Source organism: Phocoena phocoena, chromosome 2 (assembly GCF_963924675.1).
Source record: "Phocoena phocoena chromosome 2, mPhoPho1.1, whole genome shotgun sequence".
Lineage (NCBI taxonomy): Eukaryota > Metazoa > Chordata > Mammalia > Artiodactyla > Phocoenidae > Phocoena > Phocoena phocoena.
Window position 1 is genome coordinate 95,508,485 of NC_089220.1, and position 19,856 is coordinate 95,528,340.

The 19,856-nt window shown below is 43.3% G+C and overlaps 1 protein-coding gene across 2 annotated transcripts in view; it reads right to left on the reverse strand.

Moving 5' to 3' along the window:
• Positions 1 to 952: 952 nt before the first annotated feature.
• Positions 953 to 19,856, reverse strand: part of LOC136118082 (RNA polymerase-associated protein LEO1) — a 49,210-nt gene continuing 30,306 nt past the window's right edge. The window contains exons 7-12 of one of the 2 annotated variants that reach the window (XM_065871239.1): positions 17,429 to 17,523; positions 16,752 to 16,886; positions 15,518 to 15,653; positions 14,065 to 14,251; positions 10,531 to 10,628; positions 953 to 1,187 (exon numbers count right to left, since the gene is read on the reverse strand). In XM_065871239.1, coding sequence (XP_065727311.1) covers positions 1,083 to 1,187; positions 10,531 to 10,628; positions 14,065 to 14,251; positions 15,518 to 15,653; positions 16,752 to 16,886; positions 17,429 to 17,523 — 756 coding nt within the window. In that variant the 3' untranslated portion in view covers positions 953 to 1,082. The remainder of the gene's footprint in view (positions 1,188 to 10,530; positions 10,629 to 14,064; positions 14,252 to 15,517; positions 15,654 to 16,751; positions 16,887 to 17,428; positions 17,524 to 19,856) is intronic. The other variant, XM_065871240.1, reaches the window with a different exon arrangement.

The following is a 19,856-nucleotide window of genomic DNA, read 5'->3' on the forward strand; positions in this document are numbered from 1 at the left end:
TTGGTGAAAAATATAAGTGGCGCCAGAATCTTAGTGATCAAGGTAAATAATATTGCAATACATTTTAAACTCCATGCAAAAAACTCCCATAAACAAAACATCAAAATTTCAAATAAAGAGACAATCTATCCAGTTCTGTACTTGTGCCACTCTTCTCACTTGGCTTACCCTAATCCCAGTCCTGTCAGATCATCTTTATTTGAATTTTTAACATTTTATTCATCATTTTTTTACATTAATTTTAATTTTTTAAAATGTTGTATTACGGTAATATTAAACTTGATTACTGTAGTGGGCTGAATAGGGACCCTTCAAAATTCATATCTACCCAGAACCTCAGAATGTGACTTTATTTGGCAATAGGATCTTTGCAGATGTAATTAGTTAAGATGAGGTCACACTGGATTAGGGTTAACCCTAAACCCATTTTCTTCTTTCAGGGTGTCCTGAAAGAAGAGTGGGATCTGGAGAGACAGAGCGGAGACACAGAGAGACACAGAGCAGACACACAGGGAAACAAGCCATGTGAAGACAGAGGCAGAGATTGGAGCTATGCTGCTACGAGCCAAGGATTACTGGGATCCTCCAGAAGCTAGGACAATGCAGGGAAGGATTCTTCCCTTTAGAGGGAGCACGGCTCTGCCGACACCTTTATTTAGCATTTATAGGCTTCAGAACTGTGAGAGAATGGGTTTCTGTGGTATTAAGTCACCCAATTTGTGGTACTTTGCTACAGCAGACCTAGCAAACGAATACAATTACGGAGGCTTTTTTGCGCCCCTTTTAAAACTCTGCACCCCAGAAGAATGCCTCACTCGCTTCACCTGGCCCTTGCAAGGCTTCTTTGTGGGGCCTGGGACGAATTCACTAAAACCTAAGAATTAGTGTAAGGCATTAACAAAATCAGCCTGCTTTGGGAGGGGTCAATTTCTTGAACAGAGACCTGCTTTTAAAATTTTTTTATTACAATTAAAATTACTCAAAAGCAAATCAATTTATTTCAGTCAAAATAATTCATGTTTACATCATATTTATAAAACAAACTGTACAATAAAATACATAAAGTTCTCACATTTTCTACTTCAATCATCATCTTCTTCCTCTTCATCACTGATCACGTACTTCTTGTGCTTTTTATTTGCTTTATCATCATCTTCCGCTTTTCTCTTTCCAGAAGGCTCACCTTCCTAAACAGATAAAAATTTGAAAAATCTCAAAGTTCATAGAGAATATTTCTAGAAAGGTTTATCAAAAGTAGCTCTGAGCTGAATAACTCTCTGAAAACCCAAAGATAACATAAAATTTTAATAAGAACATTTACCAGCTGAATAAAACCAGTGGTTAATGTCATGGCCAGTTTCCAAGTCTACAGGTACTAGAGGCATTCAAAATGACTCCGGAGTAATAACAAAACTAACCCTAAAACCCAATTTCAGGCCCATGAGGGCGAGCTAAGCAATTGTGACCCAGTCTCACAGGGGGAAGAAGCTGTTGTACATGGAGAAGAGCTGCAGGAAAGTGGAAATGGGCTTTGCCCTGGGAAGAGTTAGGGCTCTCCCAAAGAAGTCAGCCTATATAACCACTTGTTCTGCTGACTATTTTGACCATAATTAGGCATTTACTTAAACTTTTTTCTCTACTTGCTGAGCATTTCACTTCTTCGTTACCTAAAAAGCATTCTAAAGACTCAATTTTTTTTTTTTTTTTTTTGCGGTACGCGGACCTCTCACTGTTGTGGCCTCTCCCGTTGCGGAGCACAGACTCCGGACGCGCAGGCTCAGCGGCCATGGCTCACCGGCCAGCCCCTCCGCGGCATGTGGGATCTTCCCAGACCGGGGCACGAACCCGTGTCCCCTGCATCGGCAGGCGGACTCTCAACCACTGCGCCACCAGGGAAGCCCTAAAGACTGTCAATTTTTTATTATTTATTTATAATTTTATTTATTTATTTATTTATGGCTGTGTTGGGTCTTCGTTTCTGTGCGAGGGCTTTCTCTAGTTGTGGCAAGCGGGGGCCATTCTTCATCACGGTGCACGGGCCTCTCACTGTCGCAGCCTTCTCTTGTTGCGGAGCACAGGCCCCAGACACGCAGGCTCAGTAGCTGTGGCGCACTGGCTTAGTTGCTCCGCGGCATGTGGGATCCTCCCAGACCAGGGCTCAAACCCGTGTCCCCAGCACTGGCAGGCAGATTCTCAACCACTGCGCCACCAGGGAAGCCCAAGACTGTCAATTTTTTGAAATAACTATTTCTTGTTTTGGATGTACTGAAAACTCACAGAATAAAGATTATTTTAATATTTGAAAAAAAATTTTTGAAGAAATTAAAGGCTTTCATACACAAGTTTCCACTGCTTAAAGTCACGTTGTATAATGTTCTAATAGAAACAAAAAATTGGGGAAGTTTTCTAAAAACACTTCTTACAGAAAGAATTTGAACAGATCAACATTAAATAATATCAAAAATTGATTAAAATGAAATGATACTAAATATGATACTCCAGAATTGCCTTAACAAGACTCCTCACCAAAAATAAAACAGGGTGAACAAAGTTTAAAAGTTGAAGTTGGGGAAGGCCAAGCATCTTACTACCCTGTCCAGAGAATGCTTCTGGATGTAGCATACAAGCTGGCATAGCCACTTTTTCTGATGCTTGGCCCTCTGAGGAGAAGATATCAATACTATCTCACACTTGTTTCCTGCCTTATTATCCCAGATGCATCCCCACAGACCTGAAGTCATAGGAGAATTCAAACGGGTAAGTTACGAATCCACAGGAAAAGATCCAGAAGTCCTACTGCACTTACTTCCCAGCTGGCAGCAACAAAGTTACCCCAACAGCAACCCTGGAGGATGGATCCTGCCCCCAGGCTGTGACAAGCCTCCTTTCTACTTCCCAGCCTTGAGCAAACCTAAACACTTCTCTCGCAACCCCACACTGGCAAAGGCAAGAAGCACATTCACTACTACCACCACTTTTCCTTTATTTTCAGCTGATGAATCTTACCTTAAACTCTACATACCAGCCTGGTTTGTGGCAACCTTCCCCAAGTAAACTTCAGTGTGTATGGTCTCTTCAGCTCTAAAGTTCTTTAATGGGTTTAAATTTGAGTGAATAAAAGAATAACGGGCATGGTAGGTCTAAAAGGTGGTAGAGCCTGTCCTAAAGGAACCTAGACAGGGCCAAGCAGCTGGGAAGTCAGGAGCCAGGTCAAAGCTCTCCCAAAGAAGTCTAATTGGCACCGGTTCTAATCCACTGTCTCGGGTAAGATGCTCTGGAATTCTGCTCTGAAAATCCTTCCAGGACCAACTTCCCAGGCGGCTACAGACAAGCACAGTAAAGCCCAGCAAAGGCATGCAGGCCTGCTACTCCCAGGACTTAGAAAGTTGAGTGGCAACCTTCAGGAGACCTCATTTTGTGAAAGCAGGGGTGTGGGATTCTGCCTTAGTGAACTTGGCTGGAATAAATCCCTGTGCCATGTAAATGCAACAAATAACAAAAATACTCATATATTAGATGCACACAGGCTGACAGGAGAAGATGACGAAGAGTAGGACGCGGAGATCACCTTCCTCCCCACAGATACATCAGAAATACATCTACATGTGGAACAACTCCTACAGAACACCTACTGAATGCTGGCAGACGACCTCAGACCTCCCAAAAGGCAAGAAACTCCCCACGTACCTGGGTAGGGCAAAAGAAAAAAGAATAAACAGAGACAAAAGGATAGGGACGGGACCTGCACCAGTGGGAGGGAACTGTGAAGGAGGAAAGGTTTCCACACACTAGAAGCCCCTTCGCGGGCGGTGACTGCGGGTGGCGGAGCGGGGGAGCTTCGGAGCCACGGAGGAGAGCGCAGCCACAGGGGTGCGGAGAGCAAAGCGGAGAGATTCCCGCACAGAGGATCGGTGCCGACCGGCACTCACCAGCCCGAGAGGCTTGTCTGCTCACCCGCCTGGGCGGGCGGGGCTGGGAGCTGAGGCTGGGGTTTCGGAGGTCAGATCCCAGGGAGAGGACTGGCGGCTTGAACACAGCCTGCAGGGGGTTAGTGCACCACGGCTAGCCAGGAGGGAGTCTGGGGGAAAGCCTGCTGCTGCCGAAGAGACAAGAGGCTTAAAGGAGCTCCAGAGATGGGCGCGAGCCGCGGGTAAAAGCGCGGACCCCAGAGACGGGCATGAGATGCTAAGGCTGCTGCTGCCGCCACCAAGAAGCCTGTGTCCGAGCACAGGTCACTATCCACACTCCTTCCGGGGAGCCTGTGCAGCCCGCCACTGCCAGGGTCCCGGGATCCAGGGACAACTTCCCCGGGAGAACGTACGGCGCGCCTCAGGCTGGTGCAACATAACGCTGGCCTCTGCTGCCGCAGGCTCGCTCCGCATCTGTACCCCTCCCTCCCCGCAGCCTGACAGAGCCAGAGCCCCCGAATCAGCTGCTCCTTTAACCCCGTCCTGTCTGAGCGAAGAACAGACGCCCTCAGGCGACCTACACGCAGAGGCGGGGCCAAATCCAAAGCTGAGCCCCGGGAGCTGTGCGAACAAAGAAGAGAAAGGGAAATCTCTCCCAGCAGCCTCCGAAGGAGCGGATTAAAGCTCCACAATCAACTTGATGTACCCTGCATCTGTGGAATACCTGAATAGACAACGAATCATCCCAAATTGAGGAGGTGGACTTTGAGAGCAAGACAGATTATTTTTTCCCATTTTCCTCTTTTTGTGAGTGTGTATGCTTCTGTGTGAGATTTTGTCTGTATAGCTTTGCTTCCACCATTTGTCCTAGGGTTCTGTCCGTCCGGTTTTTTGTTTGTTTACTTTTTAAATTTTTTTTCTTAATAATTATTTTAATAACTTTATTTTATTTTATCTTACTTTATTTTATCCTCTTTCTTTCTTTCTTCCTTCCTATATATTCTCCCTTTTATTCTGAGCCGTGTGGAGGACAGGCTCTTGGTGCTCCAGCCAGGCATCAGTGCTGTGCCTCTAAGGTGGGAGAGCCAACTTCAGGACACTGGTCCACAAGAGACCTCCCAGCTCCACGTAATATCAAACAGCGAAAATCTCCCAGAGATCTCCATCTCAACACCAACACCCAGCTTCACTCAACGACCAGCAAGCTACAGTGCTGGACACCCTATGCCAAACAACTAGCAAGACAGGAACACAACCCCACCCATTAGCAGAGAGGCTGCCTAAAATCATAATAAGGCCACAGACACCCCAAAACACACCACCAGACGTGGACCTGCCCACCAGAAAGACAAGATCCAGCCTCATCCACCGGAACACAAGCACTAGTCCCCTCCACCAGGAAGCCTACACAACCCACTGAACCAACTTTAGCCACTGGGGACAGACACCGAAAACAACGGTAACTACGAACCTGCAGCCTGCGAAAAGGAGACCCCAAACACAGTAAGATAAGCAAAATGAGAAGACAGAAAAACACACAGCAGATGAAGGAGCAAGGTAAAAACCCACCAGACCTAACAAATGAAGAAGAAATAGGCAGTCTACCTGAAAAAGAATTCAGAACAATGATAGTAAAGATGGATCCAAAATCTTGGAAATAGAGAAAATGCAAGAAACATTTAACAAGGACCTAGAAGAACTAAAGAGGAAACAAGCAATGATGAACAACACAATAAATGAAATTAAAAATACTCTAGAAGGGATCAATAGTAGAATAACTGAGGCAGAAGAACGGATAAGTGACCTGGAAGATAAAATAGTGGAAATAACTACTGCAGAGCAGAATAAAGAAAAAAGAAAGAAAAAAACTGAGGACAGTCTCAGAGACCTCTGAGATGAACACAAAGCTTTCTAATACAGCCATGAATGCAGGTCCCTAAAGACACAGGAATAGGCAGCCCACAGTTATGGAGGAGTTGTCTTCCAACAATTTATTTTTTAGACTGATTGTAAAACTCCCATTAGAAACCAGCTCTCAGAGTTTATTTAACCCAAAATATACCTAAGAATATATACAAATAAGGGTGTCTTAAAGTATAAGTGACCAACACCAAGAGTGTCAAGGCTTCCAGGGAAACACATTCAGAATCCCAACCACACTGGAGGGGAAGCTGGGACTACCCTGGTTCCAAGTTGCTGATGGCTCCATAAACAAAGGGGCCTCTAACAGGTAAGGCAGGGCTGACAAGGGGGGAATGGAGGCTCCACGAGGCAGAGCTGGGGGAGGAAAGAGAGACATGGAGAGGAACCAGACCACCAGCACCACATTCTAGGTAGTCCTTCGCAGGTCATCTCTTTCATCCAAGAAAGCTGAGGCCTGGCAGTGATGCCCTTCCTTCCCATTGTCTGCATGTTCCTTTCCACGGCAGTCTTTCCCTTTTCCACAGTTTCTTCTACTACCCATCTTTCCACTTTTGCTGTAATTTAGGTTTTCTAAAGTTTTCACTGCTTACAAAAATAAGGGAGGATAAAAAGTTCTGTTTCTCTCCTTTTTTGTAACTTAGACCCTGTTGGGGAAGGGAAGCTAGCATTCACCCACTTTCATATCTGTTATTTACTATAATACAACTTTACAAGGCAGCGAGCATAAACCCCATAGAACAGATGAGAAAACAGACTTGGAAATGTGAGATGACTTGCTCAAGGCCATACAAGTAGTATAAAATAGCCCAAGATTCAGTAATCCAGTTCATTCTAATCCAGACCCATGCCCTTTCCCCATATCAAGGAATGCTCTGGTGACAACAGTGGTTCTCTGGGGTGGGGACTTGGGGTCTGAAAACTCGGTTTATCTCAGAGGAATAACTAGGTTCATGGCGTGTGGGTAGGGTTTAGTGTGCAAATAAGGAGAGGGACCTAGAGCAGGTCTGACCCCTTTTGTCCTCTCTCCCATTGTGACCCATGCCAGGACTTGAACTGGGGCAATAAGGGGAGGCAGAGGCAGGGGTTGGGAGGTCCAGGCAGAAGTAGTCTCTGTTGTCAGGAAAGGGGAAAGGAGGGGTACAGGAAGACTTAACAGCGAGTATTTGGGTGCAGAAGATAGAGGGTAGCTCCTATAACAGACAGCTAGGAGGCATTTGCAAGAGACATTTTTAAGTCAGGAAGTTACAGGTTTGCAATTGCCCAGACTAGAAGAAGACTATTTGATGGATCACATTTAGAAATCTCATTTCTGAGAATACTAGAAATAAACAGAAGTCCCATGGCACTTTTCAAGTTTTATTCACAGTTTCTGCTTGCCAAAAAATAAAACGGCATCTGCTTAGATGAGGATTCCTGTTTGCCAACAGTTCAACACACTATAAATGCATGATTAAGATGTTTCCTATCTAACTTAAAACAAGTATGTTAGAGAATAATTTAACAATTTTTGTCTAGTTATCTTCCATAGCATGCCACTTTCAAGAAAGACTGGGAAATATTAAATGTTGTAATTAACAATAACACAAGAACAAAATTCTGTTTCACATGAGAAAAGAGCTCACAGAAGCTCGCAGTTCACAGGCCAAAATGATCAAAATACATTAAAATCAGGAATAACAGGAACACAACAATGTTCCCACAATATGGTAGAACAATCCTTTGAATAACCCTCCCACTGAAAATTACAATGATGAAAAACTATGAACAAACCAAAGTGATGGCAAGAAAATAAGGTGTAATCAGAGACCTAAAATTAAGCAAAAGCAAGAACCCACAGAGATAAGCACAGCACGACAGCAGGCTTTCTCCTTGAAGACATTTACCAAACTGTGTGAACATGAGCTTAAGGTTTTATGCCTTGCAGGGTGCTGAGGACAGGAGACAAAGGCCAAGTGGAGCAGATTATAGCAGACCCCAAAGGACTGTATCTTTAGTGTTCAGGTGAAGTAGAAATAAACCCAGGCCCATTTCTCTGAGGTAGGGGTAGGCAAACCTTTTTGGTAAAGGGCCTGAGAATAAATGTCTTAGGCTTTACAACACATATGTATGGTTTCTGTTGCAACTAATCAACTCTGTCACTATAGAAGGAAAACATCCATAGACAAATACATAAATGAATAACCATGGGTGGATTCCTAAAAAACTTTATTTGAAAAAACAGGTGGCAGGCCAGATTAGGTCAGTGGGATGTAATTTGCCAACCCCTGTTCTAAATGCCTGCAAGGATAATTTCTAATCTCTAACATTAGAACTAATTAACAGGGGATTAAAACAAAAAATTTAAAATTTCTAGGAAAATTCATAACCACAAGTCAGAACCCATACTTCTAGTAAAACTAAGAAGACCTTATTCCAAGAATATAACTTAAAGTAGTCCCAAGGTACCTGGCAGAAGCAAATATATACCATCTTTGGAGGAATCCATCAATCTAAGCCACAAAAATTCCCATTGATCTGAGCTAAGTAAATCAATTGCAGAGCACATGGAGAAATAAGTCATCATGAAAAAGAGCCAGCAGAAGTAACTGGCTGTAAAATCACACATGTAAAGATTTTAGACATTGGAATTCTCAGACATAAAAGACCATAACATGTAGGTTTCAAATATTTAAAGACATTAAAAGGAGAAACTGAAAAATATAATTTAGGAGCAGAATTTTTTAAAATGACCAATTAGAAAAAGAAACTAAACTGCTAGAGATAAAAAACTGAAACAAAGTAAAAATTCAATGTAAGAGATTAAAAATGTATTAGACAGCTAAAGAAAGAAGCACTGAACTAGAAAGATCTGAAGAACTGTCCTAGAATGCAGGGAGATAAAGACATGGAAAATATGAAAGAGAGACTGATGATCTGTCATGGAGGATAAGGTAAGAAGGAATAACATGCATCTAATCAGAGTTTCATGAAGAAAGGAGAGACAGAATGGTACAGAAGTAATATCTGAAGAATTAATGGCTGAGAAATTTTCAGAACTGATGAAAAATACCAATCTACAGATTCAGAAAATCTAACAAATCCGAATCAGGAAAATAAAAGGAAACACTAAGTAAGATACCATAGCAAAATTCAAGAATAGCAAAGATAAAAATAATCTAAAAAGACTTAAATAGGGACTTCCCTGGTGGTGCAGTGGTTAAGAATCTGACTGCCAATGCACGCGACACAGGTTCAAGCCCTGGCCCAGGAAGATCCCACATGCCGCAGAGCAACTAAGCCCTTGAGCCACAACTACTGAGCCTGCGCTCTGAAGCCCGTGAGCCACAACTACTGAAACCAGCACACCTAGAGCCCGTGCTCTGCAACGAGAGAAGCCACCGCAATAAGCCCATGCAACACAATGAAAAGCAGGCCCTGCTCACCACAACTAGAGAGAGCCCGCGCACAGCAACAAAGACCCAACGCAGCCAAAAATTAATTAATTAATTAAAAAAATAAATAAATAAAAAGACAAACAAAATAAGTAGGCCATGGGGATGTGATGTACAGCAGAGTGACTACAGTTAATAATACTGTATTGTGGCCTTCCCTGGCAGTACAGTGGTTAAGAATCCGCCTGCCAACGCAGGGGACATGGGTTTGAGCCCTGGTCCGGGAAGATCCCACATGCCACAGAGCAACTAAGCCCATGTGCCACAACTACTGAGCCTGTGCTCTAGAGCCTGCGTGCCACAACTACTGAAGCTTGCGTGCCTAGAGCCTGTGCTCCACAACAAGAAGCCACCACAATGAGAAGCCCATGCACTGCAACAAAGAGTAGCCCCCACTCGCCACAAAGCCCACGTGCAGCAACAAAGACCCAACACAGCCAAAAATAAATAAATAAATAAATACTGTATTGTACAATTTAAAGTTGCTAAGAGCATAGATCTTAAAAGTTCTCATCACAAGAAAAAACATATAACTAAACATATAACTATTGTGGTGTGATCATTTTGCAATATATACATATATCGATCAAATCTTTATGTTGTATACCTGAAATTAATATACTGTTATATAATGTTACATGTAAATTATATTTTGAAAAAAGACTCAAAATTTCTCAGCACCTGCACTCTTATAATTTGAAAAGGATACTGTCAAAAACATAAGTTAAAATTCCTTTGGAAATTTATTATTTCAATAATAGATGGAAATTTATTTTCTTGAATTACTCAATACTATTTCAAATATGAGTTCATCTAAATAAAAAGAAAACAGATTTTTCTACCATAAGAATTATTTCTGTAATTTAAAAAATATATTGAAAATAAACAAAAAGAGAAAAAGAAAGAAGAGATACATGCTCTGATCTACCCACACTAATGATTTCTAGTTCTCTAGTCCAGCCTTGGTATCTCAGGGCCATGTGTCTTCTCCCAGGCCTTTCCATCTACCTGGCATGCCCACCCTGGCTGGTTTGCCCTGCACACCTACCATTATTCCTTCAACACCCAACGAGAGGTCTCCTTCTCTGAGCAGAGGTATCAGACCCTCCTCTGGGCCACCCCTAGTCCTGTTACTGGATTTATCTCTCTGAGCTTCAGTGAAGTGTGTAGACATCTATCTGTGCTCCTGGGCTGTGAGCTCCTCTTCATTCCAGGAGTTGACTTGTAGGTACAGGGTAAACCTCTAGAATGGAATAAATTTGGTTTACCTCATCACTGGTGAGTTTCTTTGCTTTGAGTAATCTTTGAGCCTTATCTTCTTCTGATCCCTCATCACTGTCTGATGAATAGATTCTGGCTCGTTCCTCTGAAAGCAAAGGAAGAAGATTTGTAAGTGACTTTCAAAGACAATGATCCATTCATTCCTGGATTTTTCTTCTGATGAATATCTTTAGTTCCTTTGTACATTTTTTCCAGAGGAAACAAATAATTAAAAGTTTTTAAAACTTAAAGGTAAATGTGGGCTTCCCTGGTGGTGCAGTGGTTAGGAATCTGCCTGCCGGTGCAGGGGACACAGGTTCGAGCCCTGGTCCGGGAAGATCCCACATGCCATGCAGCAACGGAGCCCATGCACCACAACTACTGAGCCTGCGCTCTACAGCCAAGAGCCACAACTACTGAGCCTGTGTGCCACAACTACTGAAGCCTATGTGCCTAGAGCCCGTGCTCCGCAACAAGAGAGGCCACCGCAATGAGAAGCCCATGCACGGCAACGAAGCGTAGCCCCCGCTCGCCGCAACTGGAGAAAGCCCACGCACAGCAAGACCCAATGCAGCCAAAGATAAATAAATAAAAATAAATTTATTTTTTAAAAAAAGGTAAATGTAAGTTTAGATATGTTGAAGTGAAGCACTTATCCTCTCAAATACAAGAATGGTTCATCTGACCACTTTTTTTTTGGTATCTGACCACTTTTAAATATTAAAAAGGCTTGTGCAAGCTGATTAAAGAGACAGACACCACTATTTCCAAATAAGTTTTTAAAGTCTGAGTCATTCTTTTATCAGGGTAACAGTTAATTCCAAAATAGTTTTAAAGATAAAAGCAAGAGGTGGGGGCTTCCCTGGTGGCGCAGTGGTTGAGAGTCCACCTGCCGATGCAGGGTACACGGGTTCGTGCCCCGGTCCGGGAAGATCCCACATGCACATGCCGCGGAGCAGCTGGGCCCGTGAGCCATGACCACTGGGCCTGTGCATCTGGAGCCTGTGCTCCGCAACGGAAGAGGCCACAGCAGTGAGAGGCCCGCGTACCGCAAAAAAAAAAAAAAAAAAAAGCAAGAGGTGGTTTCCTGGTCCTGTGAAGACGGTTTGTTGCCAAGTGGACATTTCAAAGGGAGATGGAGATGAATAACAGCCTGTGCTGATGCCCCAGCCCAGGTGAAGTGCAGGTAGAATAAGAACAGCTGATGTTAGACCAACCCCCTCACCTCAGAACCCAATGCTCTCCCCTTATCCCCACTCCCTGCCTATCTGACTATTGGACAGAACTGATCACTAATGAACTTCTCCATTAGGTTTTTAATCACTGGGAAACTGAATATTATATAACTCTCCCTTAAAAAATGCTCAATTTTTTCATTTTTATTTAGTGTATATGTGATTTATTTCCACAGTTAATATTTTCTGTGGGAAATCTGCACTAACAAAAAAATAAAAATAAAAATAAAAGGTCTCTGTACTATAGTCCCAAAATAAATAAAATGCAGTTGCTGTGAAAAAGGAGAAGGGAGTTTCACAGGATGGTCAGAGAAAGGGTAAATTGGGTGTTCTTATAATTTATCATTCTAACAGGGCAAAACCAGGAACATGGTCACCCAAGGTATACCTTACATTGTACAGTGATTCCCAAATCTCTATCAAAGCTAACCTGGGGGGGATTAGATCCTCATTTTACAGATGGGGAACTCAGTATTCAGAGACATGGAGTCACTTGCCCAAAGCTGATGAGTGGTAAGAACAATGACAATAGTTTGGGGTAACATTTATTTAGTACTTGTTATATGCCAAGGGCTAGATGATGTACTTTATATGTATTATGTCATTCGATTCTCAAAACAACCTCATCATGGTATAAATACTATTACTAATAGGTTGTTCTTTTCTTGATAAGGGTAATAGAAAAGAGGTGCTATAACTTTCCAAAAGTCATCTAACTAAAAAGTAAGAGAGGGCTTCCCTGGTGGCGCAGTGGTTGAGAGTCTGCCTGCCGATGCAGGGGACACGGGTTCGTGCCCCGGTCCAGGAATATCCCACATGCCGCGGAGCGGCTGGGCCCGTGAGCCATGGCCGCTGAGCCTGCGTGTCCGGAACCTGTGCTCCGCAGCGGGAGAGGCCACAGCAGTGAGAGGCCCGCGTACCACAAAAAAAAAAAAAAAAAAAAAAAGTAAGAGAGTTGGGAATTCCCTGGTGGTTCAGTGGTTAGGACTCCATGCTTTCACTGCTGAGGGTGTGGGTTTGATCCCTGGTTGGGGAACTAAGATCCCGCAGGTCATGTAGTGCGGCCAAAGACAAGACAAAACAAAACAAAAAGTGGCAGCTGGGTCCAGCCTAGGTCTTCCACCTTCAGGTTCAGTTTGCTTTTTTAAGCATGACATCTTGCTGCAGGCTGTGGGGAAAGTTCTGGAGACAGACACATCAGAAGTCAGATCGCCTTGGTTCAAGAACTGTCCATGTACCAACTATGTGTCTTTGGGCAAGCCACTCAACCTCTCAAAGTCTCCATTTCCTCAGTAAGAACAAGACAAAAATGGACCTTGAGGCATTATGCTAAGTGAAATAAGTCACACAGAGAAAGATGAACACTGCGTGATCTCACTTGTATGAAGGATGTGAAAAAAAGGAAAACAAAAAACCAAGCTCATAGATACAGGAAACGGATTAGTAGTTGCCTGAGGTGTGGTGTGGAGGGTGGAGGAAAGGGTGAAGGGAGTCAAATGGTAGGAGCTCCAGTTAGAAGATAAATCAGTCATGGGCATGTAATGTACAGTGTGGTGACTAAAGGTAATAACACTGTACTGTATATTTAAAAGTTGCTGAGAGAACAGACTTTAAAAGTTCCCATCACAAGAAAAAAAATTCCGTAACTATCTTTGGTGGCAGAAGTTAACTAGACTTATTATGGTGATCATTTCACAATATATACAGATACCGAATCATTAGGTTGTACACCTGAAACTAATATAATTAGTTTAGTAATCAATTTTTTTTAAAAAGAACAAGACAATACTAGTAACTGGGTCTTAACATTGTTATGAGGATCCAATAGGATGCATGTCTGAGTATTTGCCTGGGATTCAGTATGTGCTGAATAAATGTTAACCATTATAAATTATTGGTACTTGTGAAAGAAGGGAATATGCAATGGAGAACTTTGAAAGAAAACACATGTACTCGCTGAAAAACTGAACTTCCTGATTCTTAAAACCTGAACTTCTTGATTCTTAACTAGTAATTTAAAAAGTTGAGAGAAGTTCCAAATATAATCGGCAGACTTTCAAATCAGAAAGCAGAAGCTCAAGGGATGAGTCTGAAAGCGAGAGGGCACAGGCAGCTTCTGCCCTTCCAGGCTGACCTGAAAGGATTCCACAATGAGTCTTTAGCTCTTTAGACCTCAAAATGTCTCACTCATTAACACTGGTTCCTTAAAAATGTAATGTCCAGTGACTGAGCATTCAGAGTATGCTCAATGCAAAGATAAATTCCTGGACCCTGACATGATGACATTTAATTTCTGCCCAAACTCACCTCGAATGCCCCCTTTGTACCGGTTTTTAATGGCAGCCAAGCTGATGGACTCCTCACCTTCCTCCTCCTCATCATATCGATCAGGTTCTAGGTAGCTAGCACTCAGCCCCCGCTGGTGCTGTTTCTCTCTCATGCGGCGCTGCTGAGATTCCCTACGAATAGAAGCCCTCAAACGTTCTTCTTCTTTCTGTAAAGAAGCAAATAAATTACTGAACTTTAAAACAAAAAATGAACTCACTTAGTGCCCCCTTGAAACTACTTTACTGTAAAGAACACGTAAATGCCTCGCCCAGGACACCACAGTTCCTATGTCCTCAGGGTACAGTTCTCTCCATTTTACACCTCTGTTACCACACATGGTCATCATCTTGTTCAGTTCGAAGGTGTGAAGACAACACAGGGTGAAGAGGCAAAGGCTCCCTCCCTCACACCAACCGCCCCATCAGAAATGGCACCGGCACAGCCTTGGGACATGCAGCGTCCCCTGTGCTGCCAGGCAGAGCCCAGAGTGCGGCGACCAGCCTGAGGAAACTCGTTCATGCCCAGTGGATGCCTGAGGGAGGCGGGTTCTCTTCACCCCTGAGACAGACACCCGACTTGCCCAGGCTCCACCGAACTACCATGGTGCCCACATATTCCAGTCTGGGGCCCTCAACCCAGAGAGCTCCCCACAGGTCCTGATGGCAGGATGGGGAGGTTCTGGTGGGGAGGGTCCCTGAGCCCCAAAGCAGAGCCTTCATTCCCTTCCATCTGCCTGGCTTCTACACATTGGGGTTCACTAGGCGGGACCAGGGTATGAGAAGTCAGGGATATTCTGGCGTTTCTTTGATTCCTCATTTAATTGCTTTATTACTGCATACAACTCTAATTCTGTTGCTGGACACTGTTTCATTAAATAGTATGTGGTTGTGCTGAGTACAGAGTAAAAATCACTGTCAGTAGAATAGGGATTAAGAACAAACTAGCTGATTCCTTGTGCATTTCCATGCAAGCTGGGGATGTGAAGGAGGGCTTGGGGCATCTCTCAATGTGGTCCTGGAGTCTTCAAAGTCCCTCCAGCTCCCCTACCTTCAGGAGAAAAGGGGGGAAACTTCTTGTCTATTTATATTCTACCTAGACCAAATCTCTCGAGCATTTCCACTGATTTTTGACATGGACTCTAAACCAGACATAGATGATTTAATCATCCTTGAAATTATCTGTGAAAGTTCAGATTCTTTCAGTCATCTGTTTGCCAAACTCTCAGGACCTGGTGGGAGAGAACCCAAGCCAGGGTTTGTTTTAGGACTATCACCCTATTACCCATTTGCCAAATGCTTAGGAAATGAAACCAGCTCCGTGTTCATGCCAGCTGGAAGGATAAACAGTGGGTCAATAGGAGATGATGAACAACATTTTAGGAAATGCTATTCTTAATATTCCAAAATTCCAGGATAAACCTCAGCCAACATACCTTAATCATCTCTGTGCGCTGGCATTCAGGATCACGACCAGCCATTGGTAAGATTCTAATCTTCTGTGTCTTTGAACATCTATCTGCAAGTGACAGGGTCATCTTTCTATGTGTGGCACTGTCTGTAGAGTGAGGTCTGCAGGAAATGAACAAAAATACCTCATTGTTTAGCAAGTACATTTGTGAGCCAGTCGTATCAGCATCAAAGGAGGCCAGTGACCATTTCCTATTCTCTAGAAAAAAATAGGCAGGGACACAAAACAATATACTTGATGGGGATTCTGAACTTTCTTCATTCTGTAGCTTACTAAAACATTCTTATCTCACAAGTAAAGTGAAATACGGAAAGCTGGAGTAAAAAAGGTTTGCACAGCACAATTACCCTCTAGAAGCAGTAAATGGATGGGCTTAAGCAGCATTTACTGAATACTAAGTGCCAAGCGCTGTACTTTTATGTTTTACATATTACATGAGTTCATTGTCACAGCTCCTCTATGAGATAATTATTACATTTTATATATTAGGAAACTGAGGCAAGGAAAGGTTGAGAAAGTTACACAAGGTCATGTAAGTGGAAATGGGACTCAGATTCAGGTCTATCTGATTCCAAAGCCTATAATCTTGACCATTACAATTTTCAAAACTGTAAGTCATAACCAAGAATGTTCTGCCCTCTCCAAAGATAAGCATTACCCAAGGAGGATGGTCTGCTTAGAATCAAGAAAAGAAAAACAGGAATGTTTCATTGTAGTGCCTACGCTGCCTAGACAAGGGGGATACTCTCGATAGCTGACCTGAGTATCCTGGGCTGCTTGGGGGACACATCCTTGGAGAGGTAATGGATGCAGCAGCCTAAAGAACAAGATGACCTCAGCCTTCACACCCACCAACTCACTGCCTTTCCTCTGACTGCATGCACTCTAACAACCTCTAATTACTGCACTGACCTGCAAGTATTCTTAGGCCTCCTGGCAGTTATAGTAATCACTGGAATTAATAAACTGACATTCTGGTTTACATAACAGTCTCTTGGAAGTTTAGGTAGCATGACCTGGTTCCCTGTGAAACAGCAACTTGACAATACAGCCTTTGAACCTTCAGAGCTGAGAACCAGATCTTGGTCTTTGGGGAACTATACTGCAAGGTTATGCCAATCAGGAGTCAGGCACTTTGAACAACACTTACATTTCACCGCTTTTATTGTAACAAATAGTACGTTGATGAGAGTAATTACCTGAATGTGAGTTTGGTTTTAAAGACGGCTTGTCCCTGTAGACCGGTACCTTGTCTTATAAAAAGGTGGTTGTGATCGCCCTGCAGTGGAGCCTTGTAAACATCAAACACCTCATTGCCTAAATGCAGGGACATGCTGAAAAGAAGGAACATTTCACATGTAAGTCAGAAAGCTTTCACTCTATCATTTTACTTCACTTAAAATGTGATTCAGCTGCTGCTTTCTCTCTTTACACACAATTCAGAAGGAAGGAAAGAATAAAGAAGGCATGATGTGGAAAACGACCTACACAGAAGTACAACACTCTGTATGTTTATGCTTAGAAGTAAAACATGCTGTGACATTCACTCAGCCTCTACCACCTTCCCAGTGAAGGGCAGTTTTACTAAAGCGTCAATTTGTAAGGAGGGAGGGAAGTTGGTCTAACTTCTCCAGACTACTATGCTGGAGCCAAAGAGGACAGTCACATTTCCGGCCTTCTTTTAGTGTCTTCCACCAGCCTGTATGACCCTCAACTGCCTATTTATATTTCTCTCAGGTTTTCTTTGAAATGCCAGGGACTAAACAATGGAAAGTCTTTAATAAGAGGTGTACCCCAAATAAGCTCATATTCCAAAGCTTGATCCCTCCCAGCCACATTCTGGGCATCTCCATACTCTTCAGGCATTTGCGCTCACCTTCCATCGGACCACTTGACTATCCGAGCATTGCTTTCTTTAATTTCATTTCCTTCTTCATCCCGGCGTATCCTCCATCTTATAGTATTTTCTACCTGTTTTAAAACACAAGTGCCTCAGAACACTGTAGCTTGTGCTTCTTCTCTCCTCAAGAGACACAAAATCACAGAATAAACGTGCATAGATAGTGACAGAAAAACAGACACTGAAACCCTCTTGTTTTAATCACCTAGAGATGCTGCATAAAATAACAACAGGAAAGAAAGTATGCTTAAGTGAATTTCTGAGCTCCCAGTGCTAGAACCAGAGACAGAGCTCAGTGCCAGAGCATCTGAGCAGATGCTAAATCTGTGGTAAACTCCAGAAGTTTTAAGACTCAGAAAGAGCTAGGAGGACAAGAAATAAGGCTTGAGGCCATATGAAATGGCAATTTAGGATTGAGACTCCCTGTATAAACAGGTTCTCTCACAGAGCTAAAACTCCAATAAATGTGGGACTAAAAAACTCTGCCAGCTGGCCTAGGGAAGCTCCCCACACATGGGTAAGGAAAAAAAAAGCACCTTACGAAAATAAAAACTCCAGGTTTGAGCAGGTTTAGAGTCTAACTTTATCTTAACTTTATGGGGTGGGTGGGGGGTAGGAGGTGGTTTGGGGTTGGGGAGAGGGAGCACCAGGCAGATGTGGAAAATATTCAAGGGCTTCCTAAAATGAAAACTACTGTTACTGAAATTGAAAACTCACTGGGGGCTTCCCTGGTGGCACAGTGGTTGAGAATCTGCCTGCCAATGCAGGGGACATGGGTTCGATCCCTGGTCCAGGAAGATCCCACATGCTACGGAGCAACTAAGCCCATGCACCACAACTACTGAGCATGTACTCTACAGTGCGTGAGCCACAACTACTGAGCCCGTGTGCCACAACTACTGAAGCCCATGCGCCCTAGTGCCCGTGCTCCTCAACAAGAGAAGCTACCGCAATAAGAAGCCTGTGTACTGCATCAAAGAGTAGCTCCCGCTCTCTGCAACTAGAGAAAGCCCGCATGCAGCAATGAAGACTCAATGCAGCCAAAAATAAAATTAATTAATTTTAAAAAACAAAACAAAACTCAATGGGACTTCCAGGAAAATACAGCACACTAAATCCACATAGTTTATCCCTGCTGCATCCTGGAAACACACTAAAATGACAATAAAGAATTAAAAAAGGATAAACTCACAAGGATAAAGAAAATGTGAATTAAGATGGCATCAAAGAGAAGCCAACATTTTGAAAACCGATAGATCTAAGCCCAAGCTTCCCTCTGCCTCTGCCCTCACCACCGACCCTAACAGCAGCTGCTCCCACTCCCGGTTTGATTTTCTGGATCTCCTCTGTTAACTGCAACTGCCTTTACAACTGAGTCCTAATGTTTTCCCTCCAGTTTCCCCCTTTACTTCTTTATTCCTCACTATATAAACAAACAACTATGAAGCTGGCTGATTAAAAACTCGATAATATTCATGAATTAAATATGATGTCAAATCTGAGATTTGTTTCCAAATAGTCTGGGTAAGGTGGGGTGGGGAATACAGATGAAACAAGATGTCCAACCTGACAACCACTGAAATGAGAGATGGGTACATGAGATTTTATTATACTGTTCTCATTATATCTGTATATGTTTAAAATTTTCCTGAATAAAGGAAACAAAACGAAATGATCTGTCACAATTCCTGCCTTCCCTCTCATACAAAATAGGTCAGCCACATACAAGTATGAAGACACATATGGGCCATTATCAACTGAGAAGCCACTTTGAAAAATGCTTCCTATTATATAAGGTGATTCAAATAATGATGCTATGAAAGGATAAAACACTCCTAGGTCTTACCCTACTGGGATGAAAGACACATCAAAGTACTTCTAAAGCCAGAGGACCTCATAGAGGTACATAAACTGTACCTGGTTCTTTGCCCATTAAAGAGTTAATTATACCACCAACTGACTCTTTAAAAATGGTCAGCCTAGGGCTTCCCTGGTGGCGCAGTGGTTGAGAGTCCAACCGCCGATGCAGGGGACACGGGTTCGTGCCCTGGTCCGGGAAGATCCCACATGCCACGGAGCGGCCGGGCCCGTGAGCCATGGCCGCTGAGCCTGCGTGTCTGGAGCCTGTGCTCCGCAATGGGAGAGGCCACAGCAGTGAGAGGCCCACATACCAGAAAAAAAAAAAAAAAAAAGGTCAGCCTAGTCCCTAGAACGTCACTCAAGAAACCAAAAGTCCATGGTTATTTTCCATCACACACCAAAGTTTTGAAAAACAGTCTGGAGAGATTGGTTCCAGATGGTGGAGTAGAAAGACGTACGCTCACTCCCTCTTGCGAGAGCACCAGAATCACAACTAACTGCTGAACAATCATCGACAGGAAGACACTGGAAGTCACCAAATTAG